At 48.9% G+C, this 15525-nt stretch overlaps 8 protein-coding genes across 8 annotated transcripts; 5 read left to right on the forward strand and 3 right to left on the reverse strand.

Moving 5' to 3' along the window:
- Positions 1–212: 212 nt before the first annotated feature.
- FOBCDRAFT_256287 (P-loop containing nucleoside triphosphate hydrolase protein) lies at positions 213–1493 on the forward strand (the record flags this gene model as incomplete). Its single annotated transcript, XM_054702991.2, has 6 exons — positions 213–499; positions 548–575; positions 622–687; positions 745–825; positions 872–1051; positions 1104–1493. The coding sequence occupies 6 exons, from the start codon at positions 213–215 to the stop codon at positions 1278–1280; spliced, it is 819 nt and encodes a 272-aa protein (XP_054558966.2). The 3' UTR covers positions 1281–1493.
- Positions 1494–2057: 564 nt separating this feature from the next.
- On the forward strand, positions 2058–2970 carry FOBCDRAFT_268095 (oligosaccharide biosynthesis protein Alg14 like-domain-containing protein; the record flags this gene model as incomplete). Its single annotated transcript, XM_031194725.2, has 2 exons — positions 2058–2183; positions 2242–2970. 2 exons carry the CDS (start codon positions 2058–2060, stop codon positions 2968–2970), a joined length of 855 nt encoding a protein of 284 aa, XP_031029463.2.
- Positions 2923–4278, reverse strand: FOBCDRAFT_284746 (mitochondrial ribosomal protein S25; the record flags this gene model as incomplete). The annotated part of the gene is made up of 2 exons (XM_054702992.2): positions 2923–3891; positions 4255–4278. 2 exons carry the CDS (start codon positions 4276–4278, stop codon positions 3091–3093), a joined length of 825 nt encoding a protein of 274 aa, XP_054558967.2. The 3' UTR covers positions 2923–3090.
- A 644-nt stretch (positions 4279–4922) lies between these two features.
- On the forward strand, positions 4923–6398 carry FOBCDRAFT_122902 (uncharacterized protein; the record flags this gene model as incomplete). The annotated part of the gene is made up of 1 exon (XM_031194728.2): positions 4923–6398. The coding sequence occupies one exon, from the start codon at positions 4923–4925 to the stop codon at positions 6396–6398; it is 1476 nt and encodes a 491-aa protein (XP_031029466.2).
- Positions 6399–6681: 283 nt separating this feature from the next.
- FOBCDRAFT_195777 (uncharacterized protein) lies at positions 6682–7303 on the reverse strand (the record flags this gene model as incomplete). Its single annotated transcript, XM_059608823.1, has 4 exons — positions 6682–6707; positions 6763–6967; positions 7054–7088; positions 7183–7303. 4 exons carry the CDS (start codon positions 7301–7303, stop codon positions 6682–6684), a joined length of 387 nt encoding a protein of 128 aa, XP_059463952.1.
- A 223-nt stretch (positions 7304–7526) lies between these two features.
- Positions 7527–11384, forward strand: FOBCDRAFT_175052 (rRNA-processing arch domain-containing protein). The gene is made up of 2 exons (XM_031194730.3): positions 7527–10910; positions 10967–11384. The coding sequence occupies exons 1-2, from the start codon at positions 7807–7809 to the stop codon at positions 11145–11147; spliced, it is 3285 nt and encodes a 1094-aa protein (XP_031029468.2). The 5' UTR covers positions 7527–7806; the 3' UTR covers positions 11148–11384.
- Positions 11385–11441: 57 nt separating this feature from the next.
- FOBCDRAFT_213450 (DUF2407 C-terminal domain-containing protein) lies at positions 11442–12721 on the reverse strand. Its single transcript, XM_031194731.3, has one exon. It carries the CDS (start codon positions 12539–12541, stop codon positions 11699–11701), a length of 843 nt encoding a protein of 280 aa, XP_031029469.2. The 5' UTR covers positions 12542–12721; the 3' UTR covers positions 11442–11698.
- A 309-nt stretch (positions 12722–13030) lies between these two features.
- On the forward strand, positions 13031–15489 carry FOBCDRAFT_247370 (Ima1 N-terminal domain-containing protein). The gene is made up of 3 exons (XM_031194732.3): positions 13031–13275; positions 13324–14145; positions 14197–15489. Exons 1-3 carry the CDS (start codon positions 13147–13149, stop codon positions 15331–15333), a joined length of 2088 nt encoding a protein of 695 aa, XP_031029470.2. The 5' UTR covers positions 13031–13146; the 3' UTR covers positions 15334–15489.
- Positions 15490–15525: the final 36 nt, after the last annotated feature.

Here is a 15525-nt window from a genome sequence, read left to right on the forward strand (position 1 = left end):
CTTTTTGGCGACCAAACCATAGCAACCCCATTCCTCCTCATTCCAATGTCACTCCTCAACATGATGCCCGAAGAACGGATTGAATCGTGGCGTCAACGCGTTCCAAGCCGTATGGATCGCGACGATCCCTTCGAAGGAGACCACTTCGACGAACGCCCCCCCACACGCCTCGTATATCTCCCCTGACAGCCTTCCTCCCTGCAACACTAACCATGTCGCAGACCTTTCGCAGTGTTTCTCCCCCTGAAGTTCGCCCTCCTACGCGCCTGGGCTTCTTCCGCGCTGCTACGCCTCTCTTTGGGCGTAGTTCAACACCTTCTTCTCCTCGACCTGCTTCAAGCATGATGCAACGACGTGCGGAGGGGAAGCGAAGGAGTTTGCTGAGCTTGCTTGGTCGCAAGAGGAAGAGAAAGGAGCCGGAGGAGATCCCGCGAGATCCTGTTCGCCTGAACTTTTTGTTTGTTGGGAGTAAAGCCGCTGGTCAGACATCGTTGCTATTGTGAGTTTCCCAAAAACTGGTGTCGGCATATGTACTAAAATTGAACAGTCGATCTCGCTATGGTTACTTTCCTGATGTGAGTTCAGCATCGACACGAGTGATTTTATGCTGACATTCAACAGTCAAATGCCTTTTCTCGTCCTCTATATGAGACCTACGTCAACGAGCGTATCTACCACAACCAGCCTGTTCGCATGGAGCTGTAGGACACCTCTGGCGTACCAGACCTGAACGTGGTTGAAAAGTTGACCTACATCGAATGGGACGCAGTGTTTCTCTGTTTCGACATCTCGGATAAGATATCCATGTACACAATCATCCAATGGGTAAGCTAAGCATTCCACCGTCTACGAAACAAAACTAACTAAGTAGTGGCATCACGCTTCGAACCAAGGCTTCACCAAATCTGCTAGTTTTGAACCATTGCTGTACCTCGTCGGCTTGAAGAAGGATCTTCGCGACCAGTGCTTTTTGGAAGATCATCAAACTGGCTCTGCGTTCTCATCTTCTGTACTGTTGGCGTATCCGACTTGCTGCATTTGCTCTTCAGAGGTGAGTTCTCAAACGTGCTTGAGGATTCGAGTGTGGTTCCTGACTTTTATAGGCGAACTGGCAGGCCACTCGAATTGGAGCACACAAATACATCGAATGCTCGGCTGCGACTGGCGAAGGGATGAAGGAGGTCATCGATGACTCTGGAAGAGAGGCGATGAGAAGACTTGTTGGAGGGCAAGTGCCTGAGGAGGAGGCTGTTCCCAAGAAGAAACGTCGTTTCTTCTGAAGTGTCTGAATACTGGGACGTGGTTCAACTGTCAAGTGACATTAGAACTCTTGCTTGTTTGATTGCTGAATGAGGCTTGCATTGAGGGAGGCGTTATAATGTGAAACGCATATTTGGACTCATGGGAATTTGGGCTGGAACTTGGAAGAAACAGTTCCCAAAGTTTCTGTCACAGATACGCTTTGAGAGAACAATGGCCTGTATGATGATGAAGGGATGTAGTTCAAGGATATCGAAACCTCAATGACTGATCCAGGGTAGTTCAATTCATTGATGTAAGCCGTTCAATAAGTTCATAAGCCCAGTCTTTATAGTAGTGACGGTTATAGATTTAATTCTGAGGTCATGTAAAGATGTGCATGGTTGATATTGGACTCAATATGGTTATTTTTGTTTGGGGCGACTGTATGCACTTCGAAGAATACGCACCTAAGTGTTGTGAGCTTGACTTCCAGTGAAATGAATAGTCGGGTCTCTGCTGCCAGTACCAGACCTCCACTTTCAACTTCCTCGCTTCGAAAGGTGCAGATGAATACTTGTACAACAGACTGGAAAATAACACAAAGTCCTCATTGAATCACTTCCTCGACTCAAGGTGGATATAGTTCTGTCGCTTTTTGACACATTTTGTTTAGGTCTCTTGATTCGATCACCAAGTGGTTTGGACTCAGAGCGTGAAAATAAAAGGTCCACCTGTCAAGATCAACCTCAACCTCACTCACTTCACAGTACGAGCACGGGTGCATTGATCTACCATCAAGAGTGCTCAACGCAAACATGGTGATGGTGATCGCCGCCGCAGGCGTAGGGCTTGCGATAGGCGCCCTTGCCTCGCGCCGACCGCTCGTGGCCTTTCTCACCACTATGTTCCTCTACATCGTTACCCTGCTCATTGTATTCACTGTAAGTCAAATCTCACAACCGAAACCGAATCTTACACTCCAATACTGACAAAATCAAGGCTCTTCATATCCGAGTCGTCAGGCGTCGCCGCAGAACAGTAAACAGAGAAGTGTCTTCTCTCAATCAACGTCGCACCCCGTATGATTACCGTATCTTCGTCCTCGGCTCCGGAGGTCACACCAAGGAGATGCTCATGATGATGGATGATGGCTTCAGCAACTTTGATGGTTTTCACCGACGATATTTGATTTCTTCTGGTGATACCATGTCGGAGGATCATCTTGAAGATTACGAAGCAGACCTGAAGACACTGTGTGCTGCTGAGGGCACCAACCCAGGAGCACACGACGTTTTCACCGTCACTCGTGCGCGCCGTGTTCACCAATCACTTCTGACTACTCCATACACAGCCTTTCTCAGCATGGTCAGCATATTCCCGGCTCTGTTGACTCCGCCACCCAAAATCGATGGTGTCGAGCTCGTGTATCCTACTTGTATCTACTCCAACGGACCCGCGACTGGCTTCTTTGTTGGCCTGGCCGTGCACCTTCTCAAGATCTTGGGCAAGATACCCGAGAACTCGATGCACTTCATCTACATCGAGTCCTGGGCACGTATCAGCACCTTGAGCCTCACAGGCAAGCTCTTCTACTACACCGGCATTGCGGACGTTTTGGTACAGCACAAAGAAGTTGCTGAAAAGTATGGACTCGAGAACTGTGGAGAGATGGTCTTCAACGCTCGACGACCTGATATTTCATTGACAGATGATAAGATGATGGGATGAGATCCCAATCCAAGAATCTCTTGGAATATGCGTTTCTGCTTTTTGATACATAGACAATAAAGGTTACATAGTTTGTGTACATGACGGGTATCATCCGCCCTCCTTGATGATATTATTATATCAAGGTGATTTCTTGCCCTCAGCAGCCTCGGCCTTTCCCTCAGGCTCTGCATCTTCTGCGACATCCTCCTCCACGTCCTCAAGACCAAAGTCCTCAATCTCCGAGTTGCGACTCGCCTCTTGCCGCTCCGTCTCCTTTCCAGCCCAGATCTTCCAGTTCTCGAATTCTCGGTCCTCGAGAGTGTGCGAAACATCAATGCGGGACTTGCCAAAGTAAGCACCTACGTGCTTGGCTTCCTCGAGGGCTACTCGCCTCTCGATCTCTTCCTCTTGACGTAGACGGTAGAATTCGCGGCGTGTGATATCGTATGCCTTGTGCATTCTGAGCTTCTCGTTCTTCATCAACCACAATTGTCGTTGAACAACACTATAAAATGTTAGCTTAATCCCATCAGACCACCGATCCAGAGAAACTTGCCATTCACCCGTTAAGGGAATATTAGGCTGTCTCAAGCCCTTGCTCCAATCGCAGTGCTGGTAGTCCTTTCCGTCCGACTCAAGAATAACACGAGGTCTCGCCAACTCCCAGGGATGATCTTTATAGAACGTTGTTCGCAGCTTATCCTCAATATAAAATATCTTTTGAGGTCGGTACATGTTCTTTGGCTTGGTAGCTTCTGGGTTGGGCGCTCTGTGTCGGGGGGTGACGGTTCGAACGAGTGTCTCGGCGGGAGGGACGGATTGCATGATGTTATACCATGGCGGCGTGGGGATGGATTTGCCGCCGAGGACGTTGTGGTTGAGCTCTTCCGTGACTGTTTGTAGGACCCTTGCGGGTCGGATCTGTCTGCCTCCCATGGTCTATTCTGCGACGGGGTTAGCAGAGCTTCAATTGAGTATGACGATATAAATAGAGGCGGTCTTACGGTATCAAGTGACGCTCTGATTGGGAGTAATGTCACACGGGACCTGGTTTGAGCCTCAATGTCGTGGTGGTGAGTGGAAATTTTGGAGATGCATCGGTAAATCTTAACACCGGCGTGGGATGTTGACAATAAAGGTCAGACACTGAATTCAGCATAGAACCACAAGTATATACTCAAAAATTTCAATATTACTTTTCAGACAGAACATTCAACATTGTATGCGTCAATCGATAACAAACTAAGATGTGATACTATACAAGATTAATTTTTTATTTTAGACATTGAAGAAGTCTCTCACCTTTCTTTGCCTTATCTCTTCCATTTTGTATAATGCAGTGCGTGCGGCTTTTATTTTCACCCACCATCTGGGGTACCTCCCCATAGCTCGGCGCGAATGACAGTGTAGCAAAAAACCATCTCGAAAAAAAGGTCCCACTTACAAGAACCTACAAGCCTCCCATCTCAACTTCCGTTGGCATTAGCTCTTCCTGAGAGAGATTGCCGATCTGATTTCTTTCTCAGCGCCATTTTTCTTGTCTAGGCTCTTTTATACAACATCCGAGACAAAATATCGCTCCGGCTACGAATCAGAAGTCGCAGCACCATGAGGAGGAGCTCATGAAAGTCTCTAGTCGATTAGACGGCTCCCTCTGTGCGGTGCTTTCGAACCGACCGTCGGCCAGTTTTGGGGTTACTACCACAAGGAGGAGTCTCTGCACTGTGAGAGAGGCTGGAACAGAGACACAGAGAAAAAAATTGAACTCGAGATCCCCGCCCTCTTGTTCGAAAAGCTCGTTATGGCTTCTCTCGACCTTTTCGCCCGCCACCGAGGCTCGACGTGCCTTGCCTTGCCGTCGCTCCCGACATGTTTTGAATCATTATAGCACCGCTTCCGCCGCCGCCGCACCGATACCTCCGATACATCAGAGATTCCATACTCAGTATGGTCACGACCCTCGACACCTCATGGCTCTTGTGCCACAGGAAGATGCGGGAACGGTTGAAGAGCACTTGGAGTACTATCGGGATCCTTACCGAAGAGGATATGCCCACGCAGATGGTCAGAGAGTACAAGTGTCGGAAAACAAAAGGGATGTTGAATATCCTACGGCGGATGAAACCTTCAAGACCGATGACGAGACGAAAAAGTTGATCGCAAAATTATGCCATGCCATATCGTACAAGCTCCGCCACCCATACCGAGCAACCCTCGAACCTATATACGACTTGTACCTTCAGCTTCCAGAACCAAGGATGTTGTATCTCACCTGGCCATGGCGAAATAGGTTATTGAAGATTATGGGTTTGCCTCCAAAGCGAAACTCAGAATCGATGCTGCGCTACTTTGCGCTGATCGCTGATGTCAAAACCGCAGGATTGACGCTGCGACGGACGCATTGGAACTATGCTTTGGCTTTTGCAACAAAATATACAGCTCGCGTGACGCCAACCGAGATGGATACTGCTCTGAGGTTGTGGCAAGAGATGGAGCGATCACCCAATGTCAAAGGAAACGAAGTTACGTTTAACATTCTTTTCGATGTTGCCTCAAAAACCGGAAATTTTGCTCTTGCGGACATGATTTACAAGGAGATGGAATGCCGAGGTTATGAGTACAACCGATACCATCATGTCAGTCTGATACACTATTTTGGACTCAAGATGGACTCGAATGGAATTCGGGCTGCCTACAAAGACATGGTTGAGGCTGGTGAAATGATTGACACTGTTGTGCTCAATTGTGTAATATCGGGCCTGTTGCGATGTGGTGAGGAGTCGGCGGCTGAATTGACATATGAGAGGATGAAGTCCGGCCACGAAATGGCGCCCAATATCCCGGATAGGGACTACGGGATGGGTCGGGTCATTACTAAGGTGTTGATGATGTTTACGAGAATTGGCAAAAAGCACCCCGAGCTTCAAAAGCCGTTGCAGAAGCAAATGCAGCTCTCGCCAAACCTTCATACATACAAGCTTTTCGTCGAGCACTACTCGGTCAAAGTTGGAGACTTGGCCAAGGTGGCACAGTTTCTTGATGAGATGAAGTTTCTCAAGATTCCCATTCACGCCACGATCTTCTTGTCCTTATTCAAAGGATTCTACTCCCATGGCGGCTTTACTGGCTCTGAATGGAGTGAGCAGCGACTCGAGGGGGTGTTGAAGGCAATGTACCAAGCAAGAGACGAAAGCATAAGAGGGTTTACCATCGATAGATGGTTGGTCATCTGGGCCTTGCGAGCTGCCAAGAAGTGCAGCTCAAACGAGACCGTTATCGAAGTTTACGATGAGATGGAGAAGCGCTGGGATATTCCGGTGGACCGACAGCCGTTCATCGAGTCCATACTTCAGACCATTCTTGACGGCGCAGACATGAAGTCGTCGACGGGTCAATGGGAAGGCCCGTCGTATCGAAGATATAAAAAAGATGGAACGAGATTATGATGTAACAGTAGATTTTGTACCACCATGTACTTTAACTTAGAATAATACCCTGGGGCTCTAGTGTTCTGTGTATAAAGATCCGGTTGACTGGGAATTGCATAGCTAGCGATTATCATAATCGCAATATCACGTATGGTTCGATATAGCTGATTGTCGAACAAATGAAATTTCGAATCAAGAGTCGAGAATGACTGACGTCTATTTCGATTATTTACACCACATTCCACCTCCAGGCTTCCCAGTCTTTCAACCAAACAGCAAATCCAATCCGCAGACGAATAATTTACTGGGGCTTGTAGGTCTGGTAGACTGCGCAGCTCGTTAGCATCTCGGACCGGAGAACATCGGGATGGAAACCACGCACCAGCAATGCCGAAGGGAGCGAAGAAGCCGGTGGCCATGAAGGTCCAGTATCCGAGGCCGAACCACTTGCTTCGGGGGTTGAAGGGGATGTTGCTGTAGGCGCCCTCGGGGTAGTGGTAGGGCGAGGACATGCGGGCGCGGGTGGTCTGGAAACCTCGCTTGGTGACCAGAGAGGTCGTGGTACGGGCGGCGGCGCGGGAGAGCATCTGTAGCGGCGAGTAAAGGGTCAATTCGGTTCGCGATGGTTGGGAGAGTAGTTGTGAGCTGGTCAATGACTCGGAGGTCGACGTACCTTGACGTTGAGGAGTGGAGATTGCGAGATGGAAGCTTGGGGATGTGTCAGTGATGATAGCATCCGAGGTCAGAGATGGTGGTCTGAGGTTTGGAGAGTAAAACGCTAGCAGGTCACGTGCGGAGATACTTTGTACTTTGCTGACATGGAATCTCCAATCGGCTGTGATTGGATCGTAGGTTTGGAGACGTGACGTCGGCTCTAACCGCAGCGGACTCGGCAGGTAAAGGTTATTCCTAACTGTGAGCATTTCTTTAAAATATTATATGACCTGTCTGCCTAATTTACTAGAAGACATACTATAAGATCACTGAGACAATACAACGTTTTGATAAACAGTCCATCTTTGCTTATAAAAATAAAAATTTGGCTTAGTTTCTGTCGACTTAACCTATCTATTCCCGGTCCATGCTGTAGACATTCACCGCCCTCAGCTCGTCCAGGGGGATTTTTTTTCTGCCGCAACCAACCCACTTCCCATCAACCAACTTTTTTTTAATCGCCTAGGCCCGTGTACCACGAATTGGGACGATCGATCGATCCCTCGCTCGTGTTGTACTGGACGACAAGCTCACGCCTATTTTTTCGACGAGCTTTTTTGCCTTGCGTACACGAAAAGGCAACATTCCAATTTTCACATAACCAAAAATTTCCACGAAGGACTAGAATTCGACTCGAATCAGCCAACCGATCTCGATCACTTTTTCTTGCAGGCAGCGATCGGAAGCCGATCGCGGTAAAACACCGCCCAGCATGGATGAGATGTTTGATGTGTTCGAGGGCAAGGTGGACGCCCCGAGCGCGAGCGAAGATGAGAATGTGCCGAATCGCAAGGGTGACACGAAAAAGAGAAAGGCAAACGCGATAAATGGCGAGAACGGCAATGCTGCGAAAACTGAGGATGTTGACATGGACGCCAAGACCGAGTCGTCAAAAGTCGGAGACTCTTCTGACGATGAGGAATCTTCGGAGAGCGCTAGTCAACAGGAGTCCAAGCGAAGGAAGAAGGAGGATGGTGTTGGTCCTGTCATGACAGATACTTTCCAGACGGCCGAGTCGAGAGAAGTTGCTGGCGCAGCTACTTTCACAGAGCAGGACTCATCGCTTGTTTTGTCGCACAACATCCAGCATCAGGTTGCCCTGCCTCCGGATCTAGACTACGAATACGTTCCCCTCTCCGAGCACAAGGCCCCCGAGCAACCCGCGCGAACATGGAACTTCAAGCTCGATCCTTTCCAGAGTCTTTCCGTGGCGTCTATTGAGAGAGAGGAGAGTGTTCTTGTTTCCGCGCACACTTCTGCGGGAAAGACTGTTGTGGCTGAGTATGCTGTCGCGCAGTGTTTGAAGCGCAACCAAAGAGTCATCTACACAAGTCCCATCAAGGCTCTAAGTAACCAAAAGTACCGAGATTTCGAGGCCATCTTTGGAGATGTTGGTCTCATGACTGGTGATGTTACTATCAATCCCACAGCTAGTTGTCTGGTCATGACGACTGAGATTTTGCGATCTATGTTATATCGCGGTTCTGAGATTATGCGAGAAGTCGCTTGGGTTGTCTTTGATGAGATTCATTACATGAGAGACAAGATAAGAGGTGTTGTTTGGGAAGAGACCATCATCATGCTTCCCGACAAGGTCCGATATGTCTTCCTCTCTGCCACCATTCCCAACGCTTTCCAATTCGCCGAATGGATTGCCAAGATCCATCATCAAGCTTGTCACGTTGTGTATACCGATTTCCGACCTACTCCTCTACAGAACTACTTCTTCCCCTCAGGTGGTACTGGCGCTCGTCTCATCGTTGATGAGAAGAGCAACTTCAATGAGCAGAATTTCAACAAGGTCATGCAAGAGGTTGAGGAAAAGAAGGGCGCTGACCCCAATGATCCTAATGCTCGTCAGAAAGGAAAGGGCAAGAACAAGAAGACCAACAAAGGTGGCGCTGACAGTGGCTCGGATATCTCCAAGATTATTCGAATGACTATCAAGAAGAAGTTCAACCCCGTTATTGTTTTCAACTTTAGCAAGCGAGAGTGTGAGAACCTGGCCATGAACATTTCGTCGCTCAGCTTCAACGACGATTCCGAGAAGGCCATGGTTCGCAAGGTTTTCAACAGTGCTATTGAGAGTTTGTCAGAGGGAGATCGAGAGCTTCCTCAGATTATTAACTTGCTACCTCTTTTGGAGCGAGGTATTGGTGTCCATCACTCTGGTCTTCTGCCCATTCTCAAGGAAACTATTGAGATTCTCTTCCAGGAGTCTCTCATCAAGGTTCTCTTCGCGACTGAAACCTTCTCCATTGGTCTCAACATGCCCGCCAAGACTGTTGTTTTCACCCAAGTCACCAAGTGGGATGGTGTCAAGAGACGCCCTCTCACTTCATCCGAGTACATTCAGATGGCTGGACGTGCTGGTCGTCGTGGTCTTGATGCTCGAGGTATTGTTATCATGATGATTGACGACAAACTCGAGCCTGATACCGCCAAGGAGATTGTCACCGGCCATCAAGATCGACTCAACTCTGCTTTCTACCTCGGTTACAACATGATTCTCAACTTGCTACGTATCGAAGCTATCTCACCCGAATTCATGCTCGAACGATGCTTCCATCAATTCCAGAACGCGGCTAGCGTCCCCTCTTTGGAGAAGGAGTTGATGTCATTACAACAGGAGCGCGACAACACCAGCATCGCCGACGAGTCCACGGTCAAGGACTACTACCAGATTCGACAGCAGCTCAGCGCCTATACTAAGGATATGCGCACTGTTATCCAGCATCCCAACTACTGTATTTCTTACCTGCAGCCAGGTCGCTTGGTGCAGATTTACAACCCCAAGGACGAGAACGAGACCATTGCTGGAACCGGAACCGACTTTGGCTGGGGCGTCATCGTCAACCAGACCCCTCGCCGCGCACCCAAGATGGGCGAACCCGAATATGCCCCTCAGGAATCCTATGTTATTGACGTGCTTCTTCCCATCTCCCGATCAAGCGCGGATTTCTACCCCACTCAGCCCGTCGAAGATACCCCTATGCCCGTTGGCCTCAAACCTTTCGGCGACGATGACGACATCAAGTTTGCGATCGTCCCTTGCCTTCTCACCTGCATCAAGGCTATTAGTCAAATTAGGCTTTTCCTACCCAAGGAAGGCCTCAAGTCTGAATCAGAAAAGGAGACGCTCACAAAGTCCCTCATGGAGGTCAAGCGCCGCTTCCCCGATGGTCTGCCTGTTCTGGACCCCATCGAGAACATGGAAATCACCGATGATTCATTCAAGAAGCTTCTTCGCAAGATCGAAGTCCTTGAGTCCCGACTTCTGGCCAACCCTCTTCACCTCTCACCCCTTCTTCCCGCTCTTTGGGACCAGTACCACACCAAGGTCAAGCTTACCGAGAAGGTCAAGGAGACCAAGAAGGCCATCGCCAAAGCGTACAGCATCGCCCAGATGGACGAACTCAAGTCTCGCAAGCGCGTGTTGCGACGTCTCGGCTTTATTAACGATTCCGAAGTCGTCCAGCTTAAGGCTCGCGTTGCCTGTGAGATTTCCTCCACCGAAGGTCACGAGCTGCTTCTCTCCGAATTGCTCTTTGACCGCTTCTTCAATGAGCTCACTCCTGAGATGTGTGCTGCTGTCATGAGTTGCTTTATTTTTGACGAAAAGATTGAAACAACCCAGCTCAAGGAGGAATTGTCGAAACCTTATCGTGAGATTCAGGCCAAGGCTCGCATTATTGCAAAGGTCAGCCAGGAATGCAAGCTTGAGGTCAACGAGGAGGAATATGTCCAGAAGCTCAAGTGGCAGCTGATGGAGACGGTCTACGCATGGGCCCAAGGACGTCCTTTCATTGAGATTTGGTACGTCCCTATTTCCTTCTATAATTCTCAGTAAGACACCTGCTAACACATTTCAGCAAAATGACAAAGGTCTACGAAGGCTCTTTGATCCGTCTCTTCCGTCGTCTGGAAGAGCTACTTCGCCAGATGGGCCAGGCCGCCAAGGTCATGGGCAACGACGATCTAACGAAGAAGTTCGAGGACAGTTTATCCAAGATTCGCAGAGATATTGTGGCCGCGCAGAGCTTGTACCTATAAAACGGGGGAAATATCATGTAATGTGTTTTTTCTATACTTTTCACCGGCTTGGGAGTCTGGCGTGTCGGGTATGGAAAAAGAGATGTAGTATACCTTGAGCTCGAGGGATTAGGAATAAACCTATGCGAACCTTAGTCAAAGTGATATCTAAACTAATAGAGCTGTTTTGGAGGCTACGAGGAGTGCGGTATGAAAGTTTACAGAAATTGCAATGCTTTTTATAATGCATACTTGAGCTTAGGTTGAGTTTGTAAGTGATCTCAGAATCTACAAGAATTCGTACAATTTTTTTAATTTTTTTAATTTTTTTTAAATGATAAAGGCTTAAGACTATGGTAATAAGACGTGTGGATTGGATCCCTGTGGTATATTCTGTCTGTTTGTCCTGCCTTGAGGAGCAGTCTATAGAATGCCTGTAAAGCCATAACGCCATCCTTGCTTTGGCATGACCTCAGCGCCCAAAGTTAACGCCTGAACACTCGATAGCCCCAAGCCAAGCATGCTACCGCCGTTGAAGCACTGAGCACCATCAGGACTGTTTCAAGGCTCTACTAAGGCCGGTCTCCTGACAGCTCCATGATGAAACCAATAACGAGACTAAAGACAACACCGAAGCCAACGAATATCTGCCATCTCTTACTCCAGATACCTTCTTGGCGCATCAACCATGCTAGACTTCCTAGTGGGAAGAAAAAGCCGACCATCATGGCTTTCAATAGTATTTCCAGCACGGAAGCCATGCCGGAGTTTTCGTCCTCGAGTGGATTAGACCCGGACGGGATTCCTTCGGCGTTGTTGTCGATCCATGCGTCTTCCATGTTGCGCAGGGTGTCAGGTGATGGCATAGCGTCTGGTGTAAAGCGCGATGTATGAATAGATGTAAACTGTGTCCTCAAGGTTGCGATTTCTGAAGGCGAAAAGCCAGACTGTAGCAATCGATCAAACCCCCGTGGTCGCGGCCTTGTTGAAGTCGTAGGTTTCGAACCATCACCAGTCGCTTCCTTCGGTGGCTTAAGCGCCTCCTCCTCTTCCTTCTTCAACTCGTCGCTCGTCAATTCATCACCAATGGAGCAATTAACATAGATCCGCGACACATTCGCACCCTCAACAGCCTTGCCTTTCCCCTTCGGATCATCGTTGGTGCGCGGCGGCGCAGGATGTGGTTTGAGGACAGAGCTTAGCGCTGAAGCATCGGGGAGCAGATGACCTTGGTGAATGAGGCGTAATCGACTTTTGGATGATAATCGTGTGCGGAGGAGGTGCTTGAGAGCGAGAACGGTTGTTGTTTGGGGTGAGGGGATGTCGAGTTCGAGATCTGGTTGTGATGTGGTGAAGCGGATTGTGAGATGGAGGGGAGGAGGGATAGGGTGTGATGATGAAGCCTGAGAGGTCATGATGAGGGCATTGTTTGGGAGTTAGAGATGAAATTGTGACAGAAGCTGACAGACGGAGTGAGACTATAAGAATGAAGTTGTGCTGTTGATGCTACAATGTGTGTAACAGGAGCAAATAAAGCTGAAGTTGAGTGAAGCTGGGTGGTATTGGTGACGTGACCTCCACTTGCCGACCTTCTAGAAGGATGCTTTACAGGGTTGATGCAGAAGTCACATGCTGAAGCTTGCCTCTTTATTCTCTTCAAAATATCAATATTAAATGCTAAGATCGAGAACATTTAGAGCAAGACTCCCATTCTCTTTTTATCTCAATGCTTACAATAGACGCACCTTACTATTCATGTGAAAGAGACCTGCTTGAGGTAAGGTAGGTTCCAGACCAGTAGCTCCCATCGTAGGGCAGGGGTCTGTAACTGCAGCCCCGCTGCAAGGGTTCCTGAGCCTCTAAAAATCTCCCGACCGCCCGGCAGAAACTCCCCAAACAACCGTCATCATCCTTGATTTTGTTTTTACGTTGATCAACAACACGCTCGTTAGAACGTTTTTCCACATCACCATTGTTCTCATCCCCTTCCTGTTTTTCGTAGGGAGATGGTCTTGGGACTATGCCGCGCCTGCGAGGGACCAGATATTTGACCTGCTTTTATTGCGGGAAGAGGTCCAATACAAAATATGACGGCATCACACGGCAGTTCCTATGCCTATCATGCGATGCGACAAACTACCTCGATGAAGTATGATGATCACGTCCATGTTTTAATGCAGTTACTAATGAAGATTAGAATGGAGAGATTACGGATCCTCCAGTAGCCACCGAGCGTGAAGCTCCCGCAACCCAATACGCTGTTCCTCGACATTCATCTCCATCCTCCCCAAAAGATAGCATCTTTTGCGCAACATGTCTGAAAAATCAGCGGCTATTTACGTCATCTCTAGCGCAGTACCTGCCCGACGATACGAATCACCCCGACTACCCCGAGCTCGAGCGAAATTACTACAGATTCCGAAAGGGGTTGGAGGAACGATATCCTCAAGTTTGTGACGAATGCGCCGACAGGGTCGATGGTCAGATACGAAGGGCGGGATATACGGCTAAAACGGACCATCTTCGACGGATGATGGAGAAGAGCAGAGGGAGAAAGATTTCACCAGAAAAGAAGGGCGCTCTAGACTGGGTTGATAGCCTAGGCAAAGGGTTGTGGTGGGGAGGATTGGCGATGCAGATGCTGTGGCATCTCAGAGCAGTCACTTTGGCGTTGGAACATGAAGATGTGGGAATGTACGATCCGGACGATATGAGTTGGTCGACGCTGGCTGTGAAGGGTCTGGGCTTGGCTGTGGCATTTCTTCCTTCAGCAGATACTCTCATCAACAGCGCCGTTGTTGCGAGTATACTATCGGCATGGTGGAATCCTCAGTTCGTGCAAGTCAGCCGAGGCTTCACAAGACATCTCCTGGGTTTCACGCAGTGGTATGCTTTTCAGGGGCTGATCGTCTTTTTTCGCTTCCTATTCCGCCGGGTGCTGGAGATGGACGGAGGACAGGCTCAATCACGGAACGCCCAACTTAGCGCGCACGTGGTTATGTCAGTTGTTATGGTCATGGTAAGTTGTCCGAGGAAGTTACACCTTAAAAAACGGTGCTAATATGTTCAGATATATTCTGCCGCAAAAAGGTCTATCAAAGTCGATACCACACCCCTTTTTGGCACCTCAAACACGACGTTTTCACCCCCGAAGCAACCTAAGATTACTCGAGAAAAGAGAGAGGAACCAAAGACCTTCTCCGAATTGTTGAATGAAGCTTTAGACTCCCCTGCGGCAACACCCCAGCCAGATCGGTTCAATCCGTCACCTATCAGGACATTTTCACCACCACCACTGCCCCCTGGTAGTTCTTTTAAAGCCCCTGGAAGCACTCGTACTCAATTCAACGCTCTCAACATCACACCTCGAAAGACACAAGACCTTGGATACTCGGACGAGATGGATTGGACACCAACCGAATCTCAGACTCAATCTCAGTCGCCATACCGAGCTTTCCAGGATACGCCCTCCTCCAATGGACCCCGAAAGTCGTTCGGAGAGGCACCCGTGAGCGCCGAAACAAGCCCGTTTTGGTACAAGGTCCCTCCTGCACCGACGAATCCATCCCAGCGTATACGAAACCCTCCTAACGCGCCAATTATCAGAACCAAGCCGGCACAGCAGGAGAGTATTTTCTTTCGAGGCGCGGCTAAGAAGAGGGATGAGAATGAAGATGACGAACGTGAAGTTTCGTTCAAGCCGCCCAGTTTCTTTGCGCCTCAACACAGTAATGACGAGGCTAATGGGTTGGCTGACCTCCTGAGTCAGAGCTTTACCTTGGGAAAGGAACAAAGCTATCCTGATGGGTCTTCAGGAGGCTCCGCACTCAGACGGGGTTCAGAAACTCGCACGTCTACTGGTACACCTCAGTTCGACAACCTTGGTGTTGAATTCACCGCTCTGGCTGTGATGCTCGTTTTCTGGGGTCTCACTGTAGCAGTTTCCATGCCTTTTGGACGAGAAGTCCAGCTCGCATTGCTATCAGCAGTAGGCATCATTGCATTGCGAGAAACAGGCGAAACAAGCCGACAAACAAGACTCCCTACCACAGCGACATACATCAGCTCTGTGCTGAATGTAGTCGAGCTGGCAGCGGTCTGCTGGCTTGGACTGGAGGTTTTTCAGGAGAACGAAGGCGCTGGCAAGTACGGAATTGGGCTATTGACGACAATGCTTGGGCATCAGGTTTGGAGTACTATGAATTGAGGTTTATGCATAGATAGAGAGGGCGGTTTGTGTTGCTTGGGAATATCATGTGCGGCGTTGGATGAGAAACGAAGTATTTTATGAACATGGTGGCTGGTTAGAATAAGTTACCAGATGAGTCATGTTGGAATATCAATGAAACTATTGACACGCAAAGTTGCTCGTGTGACAAGTATGATAATGAAGCTTGGT

The sequence above is a fragment of the Fusarium oxysporum genome, chromosome I (genome assembly GCF_013085055.1).
Source record: "Fusarium oxysporum Fo47 chromosome I, complete sequence".
Classification (NCBI taxonomy): Eukaryota; Fungi; Ascomycota; class Sordariomycetes; order Hypocreales; family Nectriaceae; genus Fusarium; species Fusarium oxysporum.

Coding starts and splice junctions, on each gene's coding strand:
- FOBCDRAFT_175052 (XM_031194730.3), top strand. CDS start 7,807: ATGGATGAGATGTTTGATGTGTTCGAGGGCAAGGTGGACGCCCCGAGC. Junction 10,911..10,966: donor CGTCCTTTCATTGAGATTTG/GTACGTCCCTAT, acceptor AACACATTTCAG/CAAAATGACAAAGGTCTACG.
- FOBCDRAFT_247370 (XM_031194732.3), top strand. CDS start 13,147: ATGCCGCGCCTGCGAGGGACCAGATATTTGACCTGCTTTTATTGCGGG. Junction 13,276..13,323: donor CGACAAACTACCTCGATGAA/GTATGATGATCA, acceptor AATGAAGATTAG/AATGGAGAGATTACGGATCC. Junction 14,146..14,196: donor TGTCAGTTGTTATGGTCATG/GTAAGTTGTCCG, acceptor TAATATGTTCAG/ATATATTCTGCCGCAAAAAG.
- FOBCDRAFT_213450 (XM_031194731.3), bottom strand. CDS start 12,541: ATGACCTCTCAGGCTTCATCATCACACCCTATCCCTCCTCCCCTCCAT.